At 39.3% G+C, this 26,771-nt stretch overlaps 1 protein-coding gene across 21 annotated transcripts in view; it reads left to right on the top strand.

Moving 5' to 3' along the window:
* magi2 (membrane associated guanylate kinase, WW and PDZ domain containing 2) overlaps positions 1 to 26,771 on the top strand; it is a 929,612-nt gene that overhangs the window by 798,172 nt on the left and 104,669 nt on the right. For 15 of the 21 annotated variants that reach the window (XM_062983516.1, XM_062983514.1, XM_062983515.1 and 12 more), the window contains 3 exons: positions 11,657 to 11,751; positions 16,811 to 17,003; positions 18,464 to 18,550. In XM_062983516.1, the coding sequence (XP_062839586.1) occupies positions 11,657 to 11,751; positions 16,811 to 17,003; positions 18,464 to 18,550 (375 nt within the window). The remainder of the gene's footprint in view (positions 1 to 11,656; positions 11,752 to 16,810; positions 17,004 to 18,463; positions 18,551 to 26,771) is intronic. The other 6 variants (XM_062983518.1, XM_062983517.1, XM_062983527.1 and 3 more) reach the window with 2 other exon arrangements.

Here is a 26,771-nt window from a genome sequence, read left to right as displayed (position 1 = left end):
TTTGCGCCATGAGTATTTCACTTTTGAAAAACTCCCATCCATCCTTAACTCCCTTGTTTTTTAATATCGGCGTCCATGGAATGCCGCTCAGTAATTCCTTCATTTTTTGGAAGTCAGCTCTCTTAAAGTCGAGAATGCGTGTTTGACTTGTCTTAGTTTCAGCATTCCTTTGTATTGCAAACTGCAGGAGCACATGGTCACTTGCCCCTAAGGATCCAACCACTTCAACTGTATTGATCAGGTCTTCCACATTTGTTAAGATTAGATCAAGAGTTGCTGATCCCCTTGTTGCCTCTTCTACCTTCTGGACCATAAAATTGTCTGCAAGGCAAGTGAGGAATTTGTTGGACTTTGTACTCTTGGCTGAGTTTGTTTTCCAGCAGATATCGGGATAATTGAAATCGCCCATGACTACTATATCTCTTCTTTGTGCCTGTTTGGTCAGCTGTTGACAGAAGGCTTCATCAAGTCCTTCATCCTGACTCGGAGGTCTGTAGTAGACACCCACGACAAGATCTTTTTGAGTCCCGGTTCCCTTGATTCTTATCCAGATGCTTTCAAGCTGGTTTCCCGGATTACAGTCTTGCATTTCTTCTGCAACGTAACTGTTTTTGACATATAAAGCTACTCCCCCTCCTCTCCCCTTTGTTCTATTTCTGTGAAAGAGGTTATAGCCCTCAATGGTTAAATTCCAGTGATGGGAGTCATCCCACCAGGTTTCAGTGATGCCTATGACATCGTATGTGTGGTGCTGTGCTAGGAGTTGGAGTTCGTCTTGCTTATTTCCCATGCTCTGAGCATTAGTGTAAAGACATGTAAGCCCCTGTGACCTCCCCTCGAACTGTTTATTTGGGATTATTGTGCTCTCTGTACTTGGTCCTTGCTGTGTTTGTGCAGCCCTCCGTTTAGCCTTTTGGCGGTTCCCTGTGGTCGTGGGTAATATAGTGTTCGCCAGGCTGTTGTTCCCCTCCCCCAGTGGATCTAGTTTAAAGTGCGCCTGATGAGGTTTGTGAGTCTGTGTGCAAAAAGATGTTTTCCTACTTGTGTGAGATGCACCCCATCGCTTGCCAGTAGTCCATCCTCTTGGAAGAGTAGGCCATGGTCAAGGAAGCCAAAATGCTCCTCTTGACACCATTTTCTGAGCCAGTTATTGACCTGTACTATTTTTCCGGCCCTTGTAGAGCCGTGTCCTACAACAGGGAGGAGGGATGAAAAGATCACATGTACATTATACAGTTTTAGCTTTGTTCCCAGAGCTCGAAAATCATTGTGATCTTTTGAAAAGTATGCCTAGCGGTGTCATTGGTACCTACATGAATCAACATAAGGTGGGGAGGGTGATGGGGCTTTAGGAGCCTGCTGAGCCTCTGAGTGATATGGTGTATTTTTGCCCCCGGGAGGCAGCATGTTTCTCGAGCCATCCCATCCGGTCTGGAAATGATGGCTTCCGTTCCTCTAAGGAGGGAGTCACCTACTACCAAGACCTGTTTCCTTTGAGGATTGACAGGGTCCCTTTTGTGCAAGACAGTGTGTATGTCCCCTGAAGAGTGTTCCTGTTGAAGTGAATCATGTAGGTGTAAAGTGTTGTCCTCCTCCTCAACATCCCCAGTGCATTCATCAATGACAATCCATTGAGATACATCCGAGAGCCCATTACTCTCCCAAGGATGTTCCTGTTGCTCCTGGTCTATGATTGGGGATGGAGCATTTGCATGATTACATAAGTGTGACTGTGGTGATGCACTGTCCCCGTCAGGGCTATCCCCTGCGCATTGATCCAGGGTGGTCCACTGAGTGGTATCTAAGAAACTGTGGTCCTCCACAAGATGTGTTTCCTGATTGTATGTTAATGATGTAAGAATTTCAAATCTGTTGTGTAAATGCAGCTGAGCAGAGGAGTTCTGCGGAGGCTGCCTGGTCCTGCATCTCCTTCTATGGGTGACCTCCTTCCAAGCCTGAGGGTTGTCTACCTTTGAGTTGATCTCCCCATAAGGTTCCTGATCATGGTCTTGGTGGTGTTGGTGTGATGCAGGCTGCTGATCTACAGCAGCGTGTTGTGCAGTGTCCAAGAAGAGCTCGAGTAACAATTGTTAAACTGCTTCCTCCTATGGAGTTGTTAATGTTGTGCATGTAGTCTCAGACCAAGTCTAACTCAAAGCCTAAAGATTGACTTCAAACATTCTTCTAGAACAGTGGTTCTCAACCTGTGGGTCCCTAGATGTTTTGGCCTTCAACTCCCAGATATTCTAACAGCTGGTAAACTGGCTGAGATTTCTGGGAGTTGTAGGCTAAAACACCCGGGGACCCACAGGTTGAAGACCACTGTTCCAGAACAAGTATGTGATTTAAATGATCTCACTTTTCCTGAAGCGTTTCATCTTTTTGCTGAACTGAAACACTAGATTGGATTGATTCTGGACCATGCTATGCATAAGGAGATAATCCAGTGTAGAATTCAAATGTTGTGAAATTATTGATATGTGTAGGAATAAAAAAAATATGCTACCACAGCTGGAAAAAAACAGCCAAGCTTTTTCTAGTGTACTGTTTTTATTTTATTTAGGCCAACAAGATTGTAATTAGTTATGACAGATGTCAGTCCCATTGTTTTCAGTGGGTCTTCTTTTAGTAGGATTAAATTTGGATCCAATCCATTAGATGAGTGCCAAGAGTTTCCTGTAGGAAGAGCTTTCTGTTGTCAGAAGGGAAACTTCAGATTCAATCCATTAGTTTTCACACATTTGTGAAGGGCTGTTATATACCTTTCAATCTTCATGTTTTGTCTCTCAGACAAAGAAAACCAGGCCATCCCTTAATTTTTGGGAGTGTTTTACCAGTTTGCTGCATGGTATAAAAACTTGCAGTCTTTTCCTATAAGATTCATTTTGATAGACTTCCTAAATTTGTAGTTTTCAGGAAAACTGTACAGATACAAATATCAGTCCTTTTTATGAGGCTCTGCTTTTCTTTTCATTAAAATGCAGACAAGCTTCTAATATAGTAATATATAATGCAGTATCTGTAGCTTCATTCTATGTGTATAATTTCCCTGAAACATTGCCTTGTCCCAGTCTTGAGGCCTCAACAAAGATTTCTACATTTATCAATGAGAAATTATTCAGATGTGCATCATGAAAAATTCCACTTGAAACATTGTAGTGTTTTCATACTGAAGGACTATCTCAGAACTTGCTATTATTTATTAAGAATATTGCTCAATAAACTCCATCCCTTGAAATATTTTATCCTCGAGCATATTCTTAACTCAGATTTAAGAATCACATTGGGGCTGTTCCGTGCCAGATCAACAAATGAGTATTAATATTGTTATCATTAATTTTGTTGAAATTGTGCAGGGTTGAAATTTATCTAGGGACTCCTTAAAATACTATTATTCTGTGAAAGGCTGTTATTTTCTGGGGGGAAATGTTCAAACCTGTATCTCTTTGCAATACTCTTTGCAATATAATAAGAAGTATTTTGCTGTTGTTTATTCATTCAGTCGCTTCCAACTCTTCGTGACCTCATGGACCAGCCCACACCAGAGCTCCCTGTCTGTCATAGTCACCCCCATCTCCTTCAAGGTCAAGCCAGTCACTTCAAGACTTCCATCTTGCCGTTGGTCCACCCTTCTTCCTTTTTCCTTCCATTTTCCCCAGTATCGTTATCTTCTTCAAGCTTTCCTGTCTTCTCATTATGTGGCCAAAGTACTCCATCTTTGCCTCTTATATCCTTCCCTCCAGTGAGCAGTCGGACATTATTTCCTGGAGTATGGACTGGTTTGATCATCTTGTGGTCCAAGTCACTCTCAGAATTTTTCTCCAACACCACAGTTCAAAAGCGTCTATCTTTCTTCGCTCAACATTCCTTATGGTCCAGCCCTCGCATCCATAGGTTACTATGGGGAATACCATTGCTTTAACTATGCGGACCTTCGTTGCCAGTGTGATGTCTCTGTTCTTCACTATTTTTTCGAGGTTGGCCATTGCTCTCCTCCCAAGAAGCGTCTTCTGATTTCCTGGTTGTAGTCTGCATCTGCAGAAATCTTTGCGCCTAGAAACACAAAGTCTGTCACGGCCTCCACGTTTTCTCCTTCTATTTGCCAGTTATCAATCAGTCTAGTTGCCATAATCTTGGTTTTCTTGGTGTTTAACTCTAATCCAGTTTTTGCACTTTCTCCTTTCACCTCGCTTTCAGCCATCCAAGTGGTCTCATCTGCATATCTAAGGTTGTTGATGTTTCTTCCAGCAATTTTAACTCCAGCCTTGAATTCATGAAGCCCCGCACGTCTCATGATGTGTTCTGCATACATGTTGAATAGGTAGGGTGAAAGTATACAGCCCTGCTGTACTCCTTTCCCAATCTTGAACCAGTCTGTTGTTCCGTGGTCTGTTCGTACTGTTGCTACTTGGTCGTTATATAGATTCCTGAGGAGACAGACAAGGTGACTTGGTATCTCCATACCATCAAGAACTTGCCACAATTTATTATGATCACACAGTCAAAGGCTTTAGAATAGTCAATAAAATAGAAATTGATGTTTTTTCTGAAACTCCCTACCTTCCTCCATTATCCAGCAGATATTGGCAATTTGGTCTCTCGTTCCTCTGCCTTTTCTAAACCCAGCTTGGACATCTGGCAACTCTCGCTCTATGTATTGCTGGAGTCTATCTTGCAGGATCTTGAGCATTACCTTACTGGCATGTGAAATAAGTGAAGTAATAATAATAATAATAATAATAATAATAATAATAATAATAACTTTATTTTTATACCCCGCCCCATCTCCCCGGGGCGGCTTACATGGGACATGGGACTCGGGGCGGCTTACATGGGGCCTTGCCCAATAAAACAATCAAATATCAATAACAAAGCAATAACACAATTATCCCAATAAAAACATCAACATCAGTAAAAACAATCATTAAAATCGACATGAAGCATACAGTGTTAAAAACAGGAGACTAATTCATAGAACCTGGGCAAGTATTTTACCAACAACAATTACCCCTTTATATTTTTGAAGCTCAGGATCCCTTTCAAAAATGTTGAGTGCAAAGTGACAACACTGAAGTAATTAATATCCAAATATTAAGGAAAAATCCCAACTTTTCAGGAAATTCTGTTAGCTCTTCTTTTTTACATGCAAGTTATCTTTGGCAGTGACTTTAGCTATGCCATTTCACCTATTAATGATTAGTTTATTAGGCAATTTTCATTAGATTTCTTTGTAAAGATAATGTTTAGGGCTGTCAGATTTTTAAAAGAATATTAAAAATGGCCCTGTTTTCCCTCCTAGAAATCATTGGGCAGGATCGAGCAAATCGATAATGTTAATGCAACCTTCACGAAGCAAATGTATTGAATGGCCCCTTTAAAAGTCAACATAAAATTGCAGACAATTTCTTGCATAACATCTTCTTTTACTGAAAAGCATTTGGAATCATTCCAGTTATTGAACATATATGAAGAACTATCATTTGAAGCTTTTCAGGGAACCTCTGCAGTCAAAAACCATTAAGCCCAACTTGTAGGTCTTTCTTGAAAAGTCAATGTGGATTTTTTTTCACAATTTCTGCCTATGCTCCGTTCTAACAAACTTCTGCAGTATAATATAGAAACTTATCATGTACATAAGCATCTTCATAACTTGTGATCCTCCAAGTATTAGTGGACTATAATTCTTTGGACCCATTGACAATTCTAGCCAGGGCTGGCAAAAATTCTAGAGAGGTCCCAATCATGTTTTAGAAGATTTTTGCTGGCACAAATATGAAAGGTAATCTGATTGCATTCTACTGTTGCGTGCTGTGTGGTATATACTGTGCTTCTTAAATTATCTGATGTCATAGGCAGGTAAGTCTTTTTTTCTCCGTTTGCCAGGGACCAGTACCTTATTTGCACTCATCGCCTACCACTGTATCTTTCCTTGTTTTTTGGAAGCCCTCCACAAACTTAGAGCTTGTGGCCCTTGGCCTAGCACTAGTCCATGGACCAGTACTTTGAGTGGCACAAATATATACATAACAATGAATTAGCACTGGTTAGTACAAGGATAGTGCTTATTTTGTTCTTTATTTGTTCAGTTGCTTCCGACTCTTTGTAACCTCATCGACCAGCCCATGCCAGAGCTCCCTGTCAGCCATCGCCATCCCCAGCTCCTTCAAGATCAAGCCAGTCACTTTGAGGATACCATCCATCCATCTTGCCCTTGGTCAGCCCCTCTTCCTTTTTCCTTCCATTTTCCCCAGCATCATTCTCTTCTCCAAGCTTTCCTGTCTTCTCATTATGTGGCCAAAGTACTTCATCTTTGCCTCTAATATCCTTTCCTCCAGTGAGCAGTCGGGCATTATTTCCTGGAGTATGGACTGGTTTGATCTTCTTGAGAGCCAAGGCACTCTCAGAATTTTCCTCCAACACCACAGCTCAAAAACATCTATCTTCCTTCGCTCAACCTTCCTTATGGTTCAGCTCTCACATCCATAAGTTACTATGGGGAATACCATTGCTTTAACTATGTGGACCTTCATTGCCAGTGTGATGTCTCTACTTTTCACTATTTTAATGAAGTTGGTGATTGCTCTCCTCTGCACTTCTTCTGATTTCCTGGCTGCAGTCTGTTTCTGCAGTAATCTTTGTGCCTAGAAATACAAATTCTGTCACTGCCTCCATGCTTTCTCCCTCTATTTGCCAGTTATCAATCAGTCTGGTTTTCATAATCTTGGTTTTCTTGACTGCAACCCAACTTTTGCACTTTCTTCTTTCACCTTGGTTATAAGGCTCCTCAGCTTCTCCTCACTTTCAGCCATCGAAGTAGTATTGTCTGCCTAATAATAGTGCTTATTATATGGAGCAATAACCTTTCTCTATACTGCTTTTTTCCAAGTTAAACACAGAAAAAGTTTGCACAAGCAAACACATCCATGCACAGAATGTGAATAAAAAAGTAGTTGTGAAACATTTTCTAAAAGTAAATATTACGAAATGTTGAGTTCATAGGAGATACAGTACCTACAACAGCAGCATCGAGAACATATTGTGTGAAAACCTATTGTAGATTCATGATTGATTTATGTATCCTATAGCAGATTTGTTCCCCACTTGTTCAGATTGTAACTTGGGGCAACATTTTTAAATGCTTGTGTGTGTGTGTGTGTGTGTGTGTGTGTGCCCCTTTTGAATGTATCAAAAGAAATTTAACATATTTTCCCCTGGCGTGCTTGTATTCTTCATGTAGGACAGTTTTTTATTTTGTTTTGTTGGTGCATCTGGCTACATTCAGGAATGCAGTCTTCGGCCTGATGTGGCAAAGGGACTCCATATATGTTCCTGGATTTCTTTTTAAAATACTAGAAGGTTCAGCTTGAAGGGAATATCTTCAATTCAAAAACTTTCAGTATATTTGAAGTGTTCAAACCTAGTTTGCTGCTCATTCTAGGAGTGTAAATACTAAAAGGTCTTAAAGCAGTGTTTATAGAAATCTGTTAATCTAAGGCCCCTTCTACACTGCCATATAATCCAGATTATCAAAGCAAATATTCCATACTATCTGCTTTGAACTTGATTATATGAGTCTACACCCATATAATCCAGTTCAAAGCAGATAATCTGGATAAAAGACTCGTTTAGCCTTTAGGAAAGATCTAAAAACATGGCTCTTCCGGTGTGCTTTCGGTGAGTAACTGTTATTTATTTATTTATTTATTTATTTCAAATATTTCTATCCCGCCCTTCTCACCCGGAGGGACTCAGGGCGGCGTACAATTGGCAACAATTCGATGCCGATACATCATTAAAAACAACAACATATAAAAAATACAACCAATTAAATACAGTATAAAATATAAAACATAAAACGTGTTTAAAATCCGTTCGTCCAATATCCTCCAACTTTATACACTTCTTTTGTTACTCCCCCCAACATCTATCCTCTAGACTGTTTCTCTATCTTATGTCCCTGTTCCCCATGGTTTTTATTCTTATCTCTTTCTCACCCCAAGTTTTAACTGAGTGTTCATGCGGCCCGCCCTGTTGTATTGCTTTTTTGATTTTGTGTTGTACTGTACATTATTATTTATTGTATTGTTTAATTGTATTATGATATGTTGTTTTATATTTTGCTATATTGTATTGTCCTGGGCATGGCCCCATGTAAGCCGCCCCGAATCCCCGTTGGGGAGATGGTGGCGGGGTATAAATAAAGTTTTATTATTATTACTATTATTATTTTGGGGCCTAAAAACCCAGTTTGCCCACATCATCTCATCTTCAGGATGAAAGTTCAAGAGAGCCTGTGAAATCTTTCATGTTGCGAATCCTAAAGACCTACTTGTTATTTAAATATTTCATTATTTGTTTAAAAATCATATCTTAAGCTCCTTTAGATTCACTGGAGGAAAATATGTGCTAGATAGGATCCAAAGAAGATGCAACAGTAGCAATTTAATGCATTTAAGTTGAAACCTGCCGCCATCAGAAAAAAGAGCTTGTAGTGACATGCATCAATCCTCTATACATGCTAAATTGTATTATCCCAATTAAGTTCAGTTCCATTTCTGGAACAAGATGGTGGGGTGAGTGCCTTGTACCTACAGGCAATAACTTGCCTGAGAATAACAAGATGAAAGAAAATGTCACCATCCTCCAGGTACAGACTTCTTTTGGTGCTACAGTGTTATAATTCAATATACAAAGACATATCACTCTGTGTGTAAATTACTGAAATCCAGGTTTAGCGACTTTTTTGTCCCTTTTGCGCTTGGCCATAGTATAATATTGTTGAACATGAGCTTTTCCTAGTTGGGTCTATTACAAGCTGATATTTTACATATCACGCTTTTCAGTGGGTTAGAGAGAATATGATAATTTGTCATGTACTCAGTTTTATGCATTCTGCTTGATAAGTTGATGATGCTGCAGATCATCATTTCTCAAGATGGAGGCGTTGACAGCGAGGACAGGAAAAATCGCCCACTCTGCCATATATTAGTGGAGTTGTTGTCATGCCCTAATGTCATGCATTTTATCAGTTGTAGAGCTTAAAATGTGCTGCAGTTTTCAGATCCTATATCACTTCCTCAGCTTTAAATAATGCATATATTTTTGCAGAGGAATTGTTTAAAAATCAGAATGTCTCTTTTTCTTTTTAAAAACTTGTATGTATCACATACAAAAAGGAAATGATAATACAGCAAAATACTTGTTTTGTACAAATAAATAAATTGAGAGAAACGGCCTTATTCAAAATAGTTTAATATACTTTGTCTTAATTTTGAGAGCTTGGGAACTCCATTGATGTACTTCATCTTCTTGAACCTTCCAATCCAAAAAAAGTTGTAGTCCAAAAACAAAGGATGGCATGTGACCAAGATATGAAATTTGCTGCCATGCAATCTGGTGAAGGCTACATCCTTAAATTGCTTTGAATAGGAATTGTACAGATCCAGGTGTATTGATGACTACCAGTCATGATAGCTGATGCAACGTTCATGTTCAGAGTTCAGCAAGGCTATTCCTATGAGACCCTTTTACTCTGAACAATTATAGCATTATGATTCCACTTTAACTGCCCTGGCTCCCTCCTATGAAGTCTTGAGGTTTGTAGTTTCATGAAGCACGAAAACTTTCTGAATAAAAATTCTAAATACTTCTCCCTAAGCTTAATACTTACACACTTCTCAATGATTCCATAGGATCCATCATGTCAATTAAGGTGGAATCATATATGTGTGTGTGTGTGTGTGTGTGTGTGTGTGTGTAATGTGCGGTTTACTATGGAGTAAACAAAAAAACCACTGAACCAAATCACACCAAATTTGGTCGCAAAAGACATAGTCATCCAAAATATGTCTTTTAAACAAAAAACCCCCTAGAAAAATAAAGTCCAGATTAGAGGATGAGAAAGAGCCATTTTTCCCCCTGGCTGCCAGTTAGAAGGGTAGGCCCCGCCCACTTCGTGTCCTAGCAACGCACTCAGCCACAATGGAGCTCAGGGCTTCTTCACTCAGGCTTCATCCACACTGCCTATGTGTGCAGATTATCTGATTTGAACTGGATTATATGGCAGTGTAGACTCAAGGCCTTACCACACACCTATATAACCCAAAATGCCAAGGCAGGATAATCCACAGTATCTGCTTTGAACTGGATTATCTTGAGTCCACACTGCCCTATAACACAGTTCAGTGTGGATTTTATATAGTTGTGTAGAACGGGCCTCATATAATCCAGTTCTAAGCAGATAATATAAGATTATAAATACAATTTATATTAATTACCGTGCCATAAAAATACAAAGAAAACTATAATCTCTAAAATTAGGACAGTAAATAAAGAGCAACACTCAGAAAACAGGGGAATTCCAGAAAGGAAACAACCAGGGCCAGCTAACACCTCCCATCAAAGGATTCCCCCAGGCAGGAAGCAGCCAGGCTTTGAAACTGCAAGGTTATTAAATGCTAATCAAGGTGACTAATTGCAGCATTCATACTTGCTGCGCTGAAACTATTCACTGCTATTCAACCTGGTCAACCAAGAATTCCACAAGGCAGAAAGCGGCCAATCTTGCAAGCAGCAAGGCTATTCAGTGCTGTTCAACTTGGCCAACCAAGATTTCCCCTAGATAGAAAACCCTCAGGTTTTGAAGCCACGAGGCTACTCCATCCCATTCAATCTGCCCAAGGAAGGATGCCCCTACATAGAAAGCGGCCAGGCTTTAAAGCAGCGAGGCTATTCAGTGCAATTCAAATTGGCCAAAAAAACATTCCCCCAGAACGCAAGTACCCAGCCTTCCAAGCAGCAAGCCTACTCCATTGTATTCCAGCTCACTAAACAAGGATTCACATAAGAAGAAAACAGCCAGGCTTTGAGGCTGCAAGGCTATTCATTGCTATTCCACCTGGTCAACAAATGATTCCCATAAGCCACAACAATGCATGGCCGGGCACAGCTAGTAATGCTATCAATGTGCAGTAGGAAAGGGCTTGTGTTCTTATGGCATTCATTACAGAAAGTGGGAAGAATGGAAGAGCTGTTGCTAGATGATATTAGGGCATTATTGTAATATTACTAAGCTCATTTCCTTTAGGAAATGTATATTTAAGAATTGTGGTACTTCCAGCTACTATGTTTTTCTCACATTGCCTTCCCAGTTAATGTTCTCACCCATGGCAGGAAAACTATAAATAACATTTTAATAAAATCCTGCTTTTCTAAACAGAAAAGGGCAGCTTTTACTAACACCTTAGTTATTTGAAATGTTACTTTTAAGAAGAATAAATATAATGACACACTGAAGTTAGATGTAATTGAGCAGTACTGGGACGTAGCATATCATTGTGATATTGTTCAATTATGATTAGGTTCAGCCTATTATTATATTCTTCCTTCTTAAAAATAATTGTGCAATTTGTAAATATGCAAAGATAGGTTTTGCAATTAGTTTCTCATTAGGTTTCAATTACCTTCCCATATGCCCCAACAGAGATGTGTATTTCTTCAAGCATCCATGTTTTTTGCCTCTGTGTTTCACTCACATTGTCTCATGCTGTTTGCCTAGGCTCTGGTGAGATTGTCATGTATAATTGAATTAAACATCTTTTAATGATCCTCCTTCCCCAAAAAAAGCATTGCAATTCAATGAAATTTTACTTTAAACCAGGTCCAGATTACAAGGATTTGGATGTTCATCTTCGGAGAATGGAATCTGGATTTGGCTTCAGAATTCTTGGAGGAGATGAACCTGGACAGCCGGTGAGTGGCTTCAGCCTGACTTTTCACTTTGTAGCTTTGATATCTTTGTTATCTGTCAGAAAAATATCACTTTGGCTATATTGGAATGGCACTTTTTCTTGTTCAGACATTGAAAAAGACAGGTCTCTCAAGTTATCAGCATCCCCATCTACAAGCTGTCGCTATATATCAGTCTGTGTTAAGTTACTAAGAATATATTCTCCAGCCTTTAACATCGTACATTTTTTCTTCTTGACATCCTTTAGTTATTGACTTCCAGGAGGTGGTTGGGCATGCTTTATCAACAGGACCAAGTAATATTCAGACTCAATGGAAGCGAATGAATGCTATACTTCAATTTGCAACACTAAGAAATGTCTAATTTGACAAATACAGTCATTTGGAAGTGTAACACTGTCTACTGTTCATACTGTGCTTTTGTGAAAATATTCACCATGCCCTGCAATGATGTGAATTGGATTCTGAAACACAAAGCGTAATGACTGTCATTAGTCATATACCAAAAGCTGGTTGCATTGTATTAAAATTGTGTTTCCAGTTCCCTTGATAGATCTCTTGAACCAGTGACACTTATGACTTACAACAGTACATCAGACATATAAAAGGGAAGGATTACAGTATTATTTTGCAATGGCATGTTCTGCATGAATTTCTAGTCCTTTGCGATCCAAGGCAGAATTATTGAAAACCCTTAAAAGTACTGCTTCAGATGTTATCAAATGAGGCAGAGAGCTAAGAAAAGCCTCTGTTGCTTTCTGCTCTTTACATTTTCTATTTTGACCTCATATCATCTTCTGCCCCTTTTTATGGTGGACACAAGCTGTCTCAGAATGGATACTTTGTACAACTGACTTTGGAGGGAATATTGTTACTTACGACATTAAATTGTGTCTGCCCAAAAAAGTAAGATTTAATTCATCTTGGACAACTTGTTCACACTCTCACCATTTTGAATGCCCTCTCTGTACAATAATGATGGCTTCAAGAAATGACGGCAGGCAAACATGCATTATTGTCCCACTGCTGAGTTATGGATAAATTCAACATACCATTATGTTCATTCTTGTTAAAAGTAATTTTCCAATTTCTGCCCTCCCCAAACTTCATGAAGACATATCTTCAAACTTCCTCTGTTCCCATAATCTATTCACCTAGATAGTTTGGCCTCACTCAAAGAAAATGAAGAATTTAATAATAATCCAACAGTTCCCATCCTGCGTTAAAATATCCAGGTTTAGCCGTTCCTTTCCGCGGGGAGAGCAGTGAAGTCAATTCCTCTCCAACTTCACAATCCTCACCTTTCCATACACTTTAAAGATGAAATCCCATGAGCAGCAATTGGGAACAGTCCTGCGTCATTTGATGGGCTGCGTGGGACTCATCTTTAAAGTGAATAGAAACAATAAGAAGATAATTCCCCTCACTTTCCCCCCATTGTAGGATGAGGTCCTTATATAATGCTATTGGAACAACCCATTTTTCAAGAGCCAAGATGTATAGGAAGGACAAGAGACCTCTTCCAGATAATTAGAAACATTGGAGGTGAATTTCAGGCAAAAAATTGAGCATGATCAAAATAAAGACTGCAAGGACCTAACAGAAGCTGAAGAGATCTAGAGAAGGTGGTGAATAATATTGAGGATAGCTCTGACAGTGTGGTGAGTGAATTAGAATCAGACATTCTGAGGAGTGGGGTTGAATGGGCCTTAAGAAGCATTGATAATAAAAAGGCAGCAGAAGACGGTAGGATCCCAGCTGAATTGGATAAAATCTTGAAAGATGATGCTGTCAAGGTGATGCATGCTGTATGCCAGCAAATATGGACCAAAATGTCCATCATACTGGAAAAAATAAATTTATTTCCCCATACCAAAAAAAGGGAAATGCTAAAGAATGCACTTATTTCACATGCCAGTAAGCTAATGCCCAAGATTCTGCAAGGTAGATTCTAGCAATACATGGAGCAAGAGCTGCCAGATGTATACACTGGGTTTAGAAAAGGCAGAGGAACGGCCAATATCTACTGGATAATGGAGGAAGGTAGGGAGTTTCGGGGGGGGAAAGCATCTATTTCTGTTTTATTGACTATTCTAAAGCCTTTGGTTGTGTGGATCATAATAAATTGTGGTAAGTTCTTGATGGTATGTCTCCTGAGAAATCTGTATAACAACCAAATAGCAACAGTAAGAACAGACCACAGAACAACAGACTGGTTTAAGATTGGGAAAGGAGTATGGCAGGGCTGTATACTTTCACTCTACCTATTCAACTTGTATGCAGAACACATCATTTGACATGCGGGCACTTGATTAATCCAAGGCTGGAGTTAAAATTGCTGGAAGAAACATTAACAACCTTAGATGATACTACTTTGATAGCTGGAGGAGCTGAGGAGCCTGGCAAATAGAGGGAGAAAATGTGGAGGCAGTGACAGACTTTGTATTTCTAGGCACAAAGATTACTCCAGACGCAGACTGCAACCAGGAAATCAGAAGACGTTTACTTCTTGGGAGGAGAGCAGTGGCCAACCTCGATAAAATAGTGAAGAGACATCACACTGGCAACAAAAGTCTGCATAGTTAAAACAATGGTATTCCCCATAGTAACCTATGGATGTGAGAGCTAGACCATAAGGAAGGCCGAGCAAAGAAAGATAGACACTTTTGAACTGTGGTGTTGGAGGAAAATTCTGAAAGTGCCTTGGACCGCAAGAAGATCAAACCAGTCCATACTCCAGGAAGTAAAGCCCAACTGCTCCCTGGAGGGAAGGATATTAGAGGCAAAGATGTAGTACTTTGGCCACATAATGAGAAGACAGGAAAGCTTGGGGAAGAGAATGATGCTGGGGAAAATGGAAGGAAAAAGGAAGAGGGGCCAACCAAGAGCAAAATGGAAAGATGGTATCCTTGAAGTGACTGGCTTGACCTTGAAGGAGCTGGGGGTGGCGACGGCCGACAGGGAGCTCTCGCATGGTCTGGTCCATGAGGTCACAAAGAGTCGGAAGCAACTGAACAAATAAACAACAAGATATATTGTGTGAAGTAGATCTGAAATCAAGTGAAATGCCAAAGGATTACAAAGCACCATTACAAATATTTATTTCCTCTGTGAAGAACCTTCAGCAGTTCAAATAAATTAGTTGTTATATTTAAATGGAAGGGTTTTCAAATGGGGCAACTTCATTACTTTGTAATTGTGGCTCAGTCTGATGATGAAGGAGGATTTGGGGTTTTACAGTTTGAAAATGTTGTGCAGACTGAGCAGCAGCAGCAAGAAGCTCTGAGTGTGCCACAGGCAGAGAGCCAAGATGATATAGCAGAGGCTTCAGGTCAGCATGACTCGGTGGGGAGAGATTCTCAGTCTTCTGAAAGGGATGAGAAAAGTCAACAATCGCCAGGTGTTTCACTTTCAGATAGTGATAATGAGAGTGAGCAGCAATTAGACAGAGAGGCGAGGTTACTTTTGAGATCCAGGCCTCCCTGATGTTCTCTCAGGATCTCTGCAAGGAAGGGGGGAGTTCAAGGGCAAAGGAATGTGCTCATGTCTTGAAAAAATGGGTAAATAGAGGAGATGCAGGGAGAGCATCTCAGATCAAGCAACTTTGCTTTTAGAGCAAGATCTCTTGCTTTGTTCCTATTTCAAGTCTCTTCCAAAAGGCCTTTGATACCTAATTTGATGTTGGACTGATCCATCTGCCCATTTTATAATAGCCCCCATTTCGAGATATTGCCAATGCTATTTTGCACTTTATTGTCCATTTCTACCGGCACATTCTGTTCTGGATTTTATGAATTAGTCTCCTGTTTTAATATTGTATGTTTTTCGTATGCTTCTTGCCGATTTTAACGATTGTTTTATTGCTATTGATGTTTTACTGGTATAATTGTTTTATAGTCGTGTTACTGATATTGATTGTTTTATCGGGCTAGGCCCCATGTAAGCCGCCCCGAGTCCCTTCGGGGAGATGGGGCAGGGTATAAAAAATAAAGTTGTTGTTGTTATTATTATTATTATTATTATTATTATTATTATTATTATTATTATTATTAAAAGTTCTAGTCCAGGTTTTGCCTATGGATTTTGGGAAAGTTTCTTGCCTTCATGTTCCTGTTTGTATCATGTACCTTGGATTTTGCCTTGAAGATCATGTTCCTGTTTTAAGCCTTGACATCTAAGGATTTACTTACTGTTTCCTGAGACTTTGGATTCTATTTTGATTATTGCATTTTCTTATTGCAGTTTTATTTTACCTTTTATCAATAAACTGTTTATACCAAGTCTGTCTCAGTGGTGTGTGTTGAGAGCAAGGTGGACCTTACAGTAGAGTCTCACTTATCCAGCGTTCTGGATTATCCAACACATTTTTGTAGTCAATGTTTTCAATATATCATGATATTTTGGTGCTAAATTCGTAAATACAGTAATTACTACATAGCATTATTGCGTATTGAACTACTTTTTCTGCCAGATTTGTTGTATAACATGATGTTTTGGTGCTTGATTTGTAAAATCATAACCTAATTTGATGTTTAATAGGCTTTTCCTTAATCTCTCCTTATTATCCAACATATTTGCTTATCCAACGTTCTGCCGGCCCATTTATGTTGGATAAGTGAGACTCTACTGTACTTGTGGTGAACTAAAGAACTCTTTCTGGCTTCAAAGAAGGTACATATATGACCTATAGGTGTTTGAGAGTTCTGGAAATTGATTGGTTGTGGCTCATGGGGGCTTTTTTGCTGCCCCCACCACCACCACCACCACCACCACCACCAAGTTTCAGAAGGATGGCTTTAGTACCACTGGAGAAAAGGAAAGTGATACCCCAGTCCTGCACAATCTGTGGCCCTCCAGGTATTTTTGACTTCAGCTCTCAGAATTTCTGACCAGTGGACAAACTGGTTAGGACTTCTGAGTCTTGGAGTTCCCAAACACATGGAAGGCCACAGATTGTGCAGGCCTGGTCAACATACTAATTGCAAGAAACTTGGTGGAATTTTTTCAGAACTTTACCGTTTTAGATTTATTTTTGTAACACCCCTTTTGTGTTATGTCTTAGATTCTGATTGGAGCAGTAATTGCTATGGGCTCAGCAGACAGGGATGGCCGCCTACATCCCGGTGATGAATTGGTCTATGTAGATGGAATTCCAGTGGCTGGCAAAACCCATCGATACGTGATTGATCTCATGCATAATGCAGCTCGAAACGGTCAAGTGAATCTAACTGTGAGAAGAAAGGTGCTACCCACAGGTATGCATAGAAAAAAGAAAGAAGTCAAATATTCCTTATTAAGATACAATTATGATAGGAAATAAAATGCAATCAATGACAAAACGTGTGTAAAAATGTTCTTTTAAATTGAAACAGGGAAAATATTTGTGTTTCAACTTCCAGTGCATGTAAGATAAATGCTAAAGCATTTTGGTTGTTGCATAGAGAGTAAGAAATTAAAACCGATAGACAATTGCAATGGTCATGAGTCACTTTGAATTCCATGCTAAATTATTTGTGTTCTTCCGTCATCTCCAGCATCAATACATATACTGTCCTTTTTCTTATTGTCTTGTGCACATCCATAAATGACCACTATAGTGTAGGCAGATGTAAATAAGCATCAATACTATCAGGTCTCCAGGGCAAGAAGTTATCTCATTAATACTCGGCTCATACACGTTCAGTTGGAGAATAATAAAAAATCTCTTTTAGCAGAAACTAAACGTCATCAGTTTCAGTCATTCAATATTTTTCACCAAATGTCAGTTCATCCCAAAGACTGAGATTTTCCCCAATCTTAAATTTTAATTTAAGGGGTGCTTTGAATGCGATTTCCTGCTTCTTGCAGGGGGTTAGACTGGATGGCCCATAAGGTCTCTTCCAACTCTACTATTCTATGATTCTATGATCCCAAACTTTCAGATGAATAACTTCCATATGAACATTTATATACCAGTTGGTGTTAATTTCTCCAAACAAATGTATTTTTATAAACATTTTTCTACTGTTTACTGTTTGTAAGTACCTTTTCTACTATACTACATAGCAAATGTGATTTTCCTTATTTTTTGATTGGAGAATTCCATTGCAAAAATGTGTAAACATCAACAGGTAGCTCAGTTTCTATTCACATATCTGAAAGTGTCAAAATAGTTAAGAAATATTTCTCATATAACTAGACCTAAATGTTTTTCAACTGGAGATTTCTGAGAGCAATCTTTTTATTTTGTTGCTATGTGAAAAGCATGATGAGGAATCGGTGTTTGATGTCTCAGCATCTCTGATTTGTGACCCATTTCACACACCAACAAACCAACTATTAAGCAGGAAGCTGCACCTAATCTTCCTCTTTGAGATATGTGCTTATATATTACATAGGCATACACTGGTTGCTACCTTTACATTTGTCATTTTTAGGAGATTATCTAAAAATGCATTTCATGGAGTGGCCCTTTGTAGGACACATTTGCATAAGAAAATGTGTCTTCAGAACCCCATTGTCTCCTTTTTTGTATGAAGAACTCCTTCTCTTCCCTGTTTGCCTTTCAAGCTTTCCCATCCTGTTCCTGGCAAATGTGCTTTAGCTGGTCAAAGGTCTCATTCTCCCAACCACATCTCATTGTTTATTGTGCCATCCTCCCTTTTGGCACAATCCCATTCCCCTTGTCACAGTCATTCCAGTTTGGAGACTGATGTTATCCTGTTGCCCGTTATAGACTCATGGAGTCAGAAAAATTCTCTCCAACCTGGTGCAACGCCCCCTAGCAGCTCCCCAAACCCTAGGAAAATGGCCAGTAATCAAGGTAATATACACAGCATCTAATTGGCAATGTACTGAGGGGGATAGATTTTGTTTTTGCTTGTGAAATTCTTAGTTTTATTTGTTTCTGGCCCTAGCTGTTAATTGCATATTTGACCATTTTAGTTAAAGATTCTCTTTGGTAGCCCATAGTCCTTTATTCTATTATCTCCTAATGGGGAATAAGTGATACCTAGCTGATGTTGAAGCAGTGACAGTAACTTCAGTCAAGATTTTCCTAGGTGGCCTTAATGGGTTCTTTGACTTATTCGTAAAGATGTCTGTCCCAAAAGCACCCCGAGTACATTACTCTTGTCTAGGTACACATCTAAAAACCTGTATCAAGGTAACACCTTGTGGAGATCTCAGGCAGAGAGGAAATTTCTTTTTTTTTCTTTATTCTCTTATTCTTATTCACATTAGATGGCAGCGTTACTTAGTTTTGAATATAGGTGACAGAGACTTGGATATTGAAGAACAAAAACAAGTTTATTTCAGGCACAGAGCTTAGTGGTTACAGTAACTTCTTTAAAGGCACTTAGATAATGGTTGCAAAGTTATTAACTGATCACTTTGGATCTAACTGGGATTGCTTTCCCTTCCTACTCAGACTCTACAAATAAACCTAAACAAGTCACCTAACTTGCTTAATTTAACACCACTAGAGATCTGAGTTCTCCTGGTTTCCCTAACATGGAACCAGTGTCTTCCCTGTGACTAAAATCACAGACTAAACTGTTTTTTAAAACATTCCCTCCTTTTTCTTCAAACGGCTGTTGGCTCCGCCCTCGTTACTATGGCAACCTGCCTCAGAATGCTGAGCTGGTTACCATCCCCCACGCACTGGTAACTAATACTTACCCTTTTAAACATAGTTAAACTTGACTTTTAAAACAAAATTAAACATGACATCTATAAATCAAAATAAAAACACACTTCTTTACACACCTATACTATTTATTCCCCAATTTCATACAATAATGACATCACCAGCAGGGACAACCCTACCATTACGAAGAGTGAACTGGCTACTTCATTCAAGGGCATATTATTATTATTATTTTATTGTATGACACAGCAAACAAGATAGACGTGCTGGATTTCGTATCACAAAATCACAAGTCGAACACTTCCCAAGTGTCTAGGACTGTGTGATGTATTTTCAGATTATGTGTGCAGATCCCAGTAGGGTGGCCTTTTGCAGTTGGCAGATCGTAATTTTGTCAATGCCTATTGTTTCCAAATGCCGGCTGAGATCTTTTGGCACGGCACCCAGTGTGCCCATCACCACCGGGACCACCTGCACTGGTTTCTGCCAGAGTCTTTGAAGTTCAATCTTGAGGTCCTGATAGCAGCTGAGTTTTTCCTGTTGTTTTTCGTCAATGCGACTGTCACCTGGGATGGCGACATCAATGATCCAAACCTTTTTCTTTTCCACAACTGTGATGTCTGGTGTGTTGTGTTCTAGAACTTCGTCAGTCTGGATTCGGAAATCCCACAGTAACTTTGCATGTTCATTTTCTACAACCTTTGCAGGTTTGTGATCCCACCAGTTCTTTACTGCAGGGAGGTGGTACTTGAGGCATAAGTTCCAATGAATCATTTGGGCCACATAGTTGTGCCTCTGTTTGTAGTCTGTCTGTGCAATTTTCTTACAGCAGCTGAGGATATGATCAATGGTTTCGTTGGTTTCCTTGCACAGTCTGCATTTTGGGTCACCAGCTGATTTTTCGATCTTGGCCTTAATTGCATTTGTTCTAATGGCTTGCTCCTGGGCTGCAAGGATCATGCCCTCTGTCTCCTTCTTCAGGGTCCCATTCGTGAGCCATAGCCAGGTCTTCTCCTTATCAGCTTTTCCTTCAATTTTGTCAAGGAACTTTCCATGCAATGTTTTGTTGTGACAGCTGTCAGCTCTAGTTTGTAGTGTAGTTTTCTTGTACTGGTTTTTTGTCTACTGTGCTTTGAGGAGTTTTTGATTTTTGACTTCAATCAAAGCAGGTTCTTCACTTTACTTTATATATTCTGCCAGGGCATGTTCTTCTTTTTTGACTGCTTGTTTTACTTGTAAGAGTCCTCTGCCCCCTGATCTTCTAGGCAGATATAGCCGATCAACATCAGTGAATGATGAATGGTCATGAGTTTTCTTTGTTTTTCTGTCCAAATTGTCCAGTTCCACCTGTGTCCAATTTATAATGCCAGCAGTATATCTTATTATTATTATTATTATTATTATTATTATTATTATTATTTGTTTATTATGTTTATTTATAACCCACTTTTTCTCTCCAACAAGGGGACTCAAAGTAGCTATATTGCATTTGTATAGCCAGAGATGGGATTTCACCTGTGAGATTTTCTGCATCAAGTGCCGACATAACTTGATTGTGTACCTTAGCCCAGGATGTTGTACCTTCACTGCACTACTTCAAAAATGCCGTCAATTGACTCTGACACAAGGCACTCTTTGAAACTCTAGTTTGCCAGATGAGAGCAGTTGAGAGCTTTCAGAGAATATTGACTTTATACAGAAATATGAATCTCCAGAGACAGAAGTTTCTGTCTAGAATCCTATTTTAGTGAACTAGAACTTACATATATATTTTTTCCTGATACACCTAAAGGAGATAAATGTAGATATTTCCTTTCTTTCTCTCCTTCTCTTACCCTCTGATGGCTCATCTACACAGCACCTAAAGCACAGGATTTCCCAAGTTAAAGGGCGGAGTGGCTATATGACGCTAGTGGTAAATTTGCACTGATTCGCTGCAACAGACAAAAAACATAGGGTAAAAGGGTCCCCTTTTATTCCGATTCTGGATAGAAAATGCATATATTCACATCACTGTATATCCCTGCATTTGCAAAAAAAACATGTGATTTCCTACTGTCCCCCCGTGGAGACTGCTCCAGCACATGTCTGCTTTTAAAAAGCTCAAAACAGCTGATCAGCTGATTGGGCTGTGAAACGGACACACAGCTGCTTTAAAGGAAGCACAAACTGAGAACAATTAGAACTCTCTGGAACTCTTTATTTAAACTTTATAATATTAAACAGAGGATTGAATAATCAATTTAGGGAAGAGAAAAATCCAGCAGATTAAAAAAAAAACATTCCCCCCGTTATGGGCTGAACCTCATATGTGCACATGTGAATCTGCTTATATTTATATTAAGATATCCACCTGTGCCCATATATGGTCCAGCGCATATCGGAGTGATTTAAAGAAAAAAAACATCCTCCAGATGTCTGCCGTCCACCCTCCATCTTGTTCCCATAGAGAGGGAGCCTGTGAGGATGGTGGGGGAAGAAATCTCAGGACTCACAGGTCTATGTGGGGACATGTTCTCAGGTCCCGGGGTTGTTGTCCCATTTAAAACCCACATTTTGTGATGTCTGGAAGTGCCATAAGAGCCCCAGGGCTACTTTCCTTAGTGTCTGGTTGCTACAGTATCAATGGACCGGTGACTCAGGTTTGAATTTTACTTGAAGGTTTGAAACATTCTTCAATGTGCTAAAAACTCTTTTGTGGGTAGGATTTAGCACTTTAGATAGCTCCTTGAAAGTTTAAACTAGGGTCCCCAAACTAAGGCCTGCAGGCTGGATGCGGCCATCCAAAGTCATTTACCAGGCTCCTGGCCTAAACTTTAGACTTAGGATCTCCCTAAGTCTGAAGTCTTGAAGGCACACAACAAAACAATCCTAATTAATTTGACTATCTCATCAGCTAAAAGCAGGCTCACGTTCCCTTTGGAATATGGATAAGTTTAAGCTGTTTAAAATTGTTCTTCGTTTTAAATGTGATACTGTTCCTTTCATCTTTTGTTTGCACTACAAATAAGATATGTGCAACATGCATAGGAATTCATTCAGCTTTTTTTTTTTTTTCAAACTATAGTCCAGCCCCATAACAATTTGAGAGACCGTGAACCGGCCCTCGGCTTAAAAAGTTTGAGGACTCCTGGTTTAAACGAAGGCCCAAAGTGCATTCACTATTGTATTGCCATGGAGGCCACTTGTTATTGCTGGAGTGTTCTTAAGCTAAACATCTTGAAGGAGAGCAACCAGCATTTAACGCAACCAGCATTAAAAAAAAGGAGATGGTCTTGGTATTTGCATTTCCCCAAATTTCAAGCACAATTTATACCTCTGAAACATGATGCATTGCAAGAATGGAATAAACCTAATAAATCCAGGCATGAAAATCCAGTGCTGGATTTAAAAATTTTTGCATATATTGCCTAACTCATTTTGAAAGCATGCAATAATCAGACTGCACATTTAGAGTGTTACAATGCCTTCAGAACCAGAAAATGTGGGGAGCACAATTGCCAGCAACTGAGAACTGAATTGTCAGAGGAAAGTGACATTTCAGGGGACCAAAGGATTAAAACGCTGCTTTCAGCAAATAGCGTAACTGAGCTTTACTTCCCACCCGCCATCCCCTGCCAGCAATGAGTAGATCTTTCAGTGAACTCAAATTGCAATATAAAATCTGCTTCACCTGGTACATCATTCCTTCTGGTGCTTAAAGGGAATCTGTTAAATTCATTTATAGCAAAGGCAGCATTTTGTCATTCAGTGGGGTGCGATAATTCTCTTTCTGTTGCGCCCGTAGTGGCATTAGCAGCGTTCAGCCTTCTAAAACATGACAGCCAGAAAATGAGATCTTTCTTGTCATTGACTGTGGCATTTACTTGCAGTTTGGGTTCAGTAACTTTTGGAGATTTTCCATTTGGAACATAAAGGCATAATGATTGTTTATTTTGCTTTCATCTGCCTTTTGCTAATCACTTTATTTCAAAGTAGAAGGGCTGCTAGAGGATATACTTACCTGCTTGAGAAAAGAACAACTTTTCCAGGATTCAGGGAAATCAAGCATGATTATGTCCTCTGAAGATTTTGCTTTGTATATTGAAATATATGCAGTAGGTAGAAAACTAGCCAATGGTTTTGTAACATGCCACTTGATTGACAAATTAATTTTGCTGATCAAATGGCTTTTTGATTTTATCTGAAAATGTAGTGGGGGGATCATTATTTATTGTATAGTAGACAGTCGATTACATGGTTGGAAATTAGTTCCAAGTTAAATTACACATCAGTTAACTTTACTGAGTTTAGTTCTCACTAGATATGTATAGCATGCTAAGAGCATCATTGTATGGTTCAGTCTCTGAGGCTTATTCACACTAGACAATTATAATGCTACATCCTACTGTAACTGTCATGGCATGATTTCATGGGTTTTGAGGTTTAAAGAGGGATGTTTAGAATGATCAGGCAGAGAGTTCTAGTACCTTGCGAGGCTACAAATTCCAGGATTCCATGGCATGTAGTCACAATTGTTAAACTGGAATAATAGTGCTACAGCCAGGCTTTTAGTAGCACTGGATTTAGTTTACCAGGCTGAAGTCAATTATATCACTTTTCTACATAGTCATCTTCTTTTGTAGTGCATTTTCCCCAGGATTGTACGAGGTTTTTTGAGCTGCTGATACCCCAGTCCCTTCACATGATCTGCTTATTGCTTGCGCTTACGTTCCTCTGTCAGTTGCTTAAGCATCTACCTGGCCCATACTTAACTGAACTAAAGGCTGCCATGAATCAGGATATAGGCATGTTCAACACTCACATTCAGCTTTCCTGCAACCTCTTCGATTTTTGTTCTTCTGGTTTTGTTAATCGGTTCCAAGATTCTTTCTTCATTCTTCCTTGTTGTGACCTTAGCTGAATGTCCAGAGCGCTCTGCATCCATCACACTAGTATGGCGGCGCCCCTGCTGGCATAGTGGATTAAAGCCTTGTAACTTGAAGGTTGAGTTTCTGACTTGAAGGCTGCCAGGTTCGAATCCCACCCGGGGAAAGCGCGGATGAGCTCCCTCTATCAGCTCCAGCTCCATGCGGGGACATGAGAGAAGCCTACCACAAGGATGGTAAAAATATCAAAACATCCGGGCGTCCCCTGGGCAACGTCCTCGCAGACAGCCAATTCTCTCACACCAGAAGCGACTTGCAGTTTCTCAAGTCACTCCTGACACGAAAAACAAACAACTTTCTTCTCTGTTGAGTTCTTGCCTGAGGGAGACAATAAAGTCTTTGTCTAGTTTCCTGGTTGGTATTTTATCAAAGCCTTCCATGGCACACTGAAATGTATTGCCTACAGCACTTACCCAGAACTAGATAGCCCAAGAATATCAACGATTAAATGAATACCTTAGTAGGAAAAAGAATATGGAAGCCTTTACAAAAACTGTGTACAAATAGCGAAGGAGGAGGAGAGATTGCAGTCTGGGGTTATGCTTCTCTGGGCTTGCATCTTCAGTTCTACTCAAGACAAGGGAGAGAGGCCACAAAATTGCCTAGAATACTTCTGTTGTAATGTTGATGGAGCAGGTACCATAGGCGGTTTACTGGGAACTTTTATTTTGTTGGTCTACAACTCCCATGTCTCTTAAATCAGTGTTCGCAAAGATGTTTAAAAGACAACTGGGAAAACTTTTCTCCCCATGTTCATTGCAGAGCTTGGAAAATTTCCATCATGATTAATATTTTCATATTTATTAGACTGGGTGTTTATTATTTGAATTATGTGCACTGAGCATGTAATTCATGCTCAGTGCACGTGGAAGTCTCAAGAGCTGAGATTTTGGCCCAAAATCTTGTCGTCTGTGATATCCTTGAGCTGAGAACCCTATTTCGGATTAGTACTGCTCAGTGGTCACAGTAAACCAGCTCTTCCACTACATGTATTTCCACGGTAGCACACTGAATTAGGCTGGGGTGTCACAAGTGAATCTGTAATAATGCATCTCCCAGAGATTTTGGTATTATCCAAATGCATGTTTAATTTTTTGGAAACCTTTTGTCACCACAAAAGATATGAATATTCTAAACTTTCTCTTTTCTGTCTTTCTCTTTCTCTCATTTCTAATTCAAATAGAGCTAATTTATTCCTCTTTCATAACAAATCAAGTATAGTTGACAACAAAATAATTATTGTTCTGTAATAACATTATGCTAAGCATTCTGTTATTTTAATCATAATCATATGTAATTATTCTGTTGTCAAAAATACATTGTTTCATGGGGGGGAGGAGAAATTTTGGGTTGGAATATGCTGAATCATACCTATGAGTCCCCCAAATATTTTGAATAGATTTTTTTAAAGATGCTGTACAGATAATCTTGTATTGTCTACTTTTCTTGATTTAGTTTGAAGCTAAATATATATAACTTATTGAATTAAGTGTTGAACTAGACTTTGAATGAAACATAGTGTACATATGACACAGAGTGTATAGACCAGTGGTTTCCAACCTGTGGGCCATGGCCCAGGAATGGGCCACAAAAACGGAAATCCGGTCCGCAAACCTCCTTCTTCTTTATTTATTTTATGTTATTAATTTTATTTCTGCTCCTTTCCACAGAGCTGACCATTGCATTGGATGGACCACATCAGCTCTAGATTATTAAATACAGTTTTCTATGGACAAGCAGATGGCAACTATTGGATGGCATATGTTCTGTTTCAATAACTAGAGCTGAAGTGATCTATCCAATGCAATTTTCTGAATCAACACCCCAAATAACCGAACTGAATCTAAAGTTGCCCTTTTGGTACTAATGTTGGTGAGTGGTCCCTAACCAAAGTGGTCCCTGTTCAAGTGGGCCCTGGTCAAAAAGGTTTGGGAACCACTGATATAGACAAATAGTTTCTGTTCACCTTCTTGGAACACTGCAGTGTTTAGTTATAACAATATAATTTATGTAGTATATGGTTATTATTGTCATTATAATGCACAGTGCTCTCAGTTATCATAGAACATAAGCAATAAATATGTCATATATTTTTTCCCCTTCACCTCACCCTCACCCCACACCTGATCCCAGAATTGTTAAAAGTGATAACAATTGTAGGACTTAACTTTTTCCAGAAATCTGAGTATTGTCCAGAAATCAGTCACTGCCTGAAGACTACCTCATCTAGCCTGAGCTCTGAACTTTCAAGTGGATTATCAGAGTATCTGATATTACATATGTTTTAAAAGTTATAATGTATTTTAATGATGTATTTTTATAGTTTTAATTGATGATATGTACTGTTTTTGTTTTATTATTATGTTCTTGGCATTAAATGTTGCCAACTGTTGTAAGCTGCCCTGAGTCCCCCCTGGTGAGAAGGGTGGGGTATAAATGCTGGAAATAAAAGAAATAGTTAAAATCTA

Source organism: Anolis carolinensis, chromosome 5 (genome assembly GCF_035594765.1).
Source record: "Anolis carolinensis isolate JA03-04 chromosome 5, rAnoCar3.1.pri, whole genome shotgun sequence".
In the NCBI taxonomy this organism is placed as follows: domain Eukaryota; kingdom Metazoa; phylum Chordata; class Lepidosauria; order Squamata; family Dactyloidae; genus Anolis; species Anolis carolinensis.
This window is presented reverse-complemented; position numbering and strand designations above follow the sequence as displayed.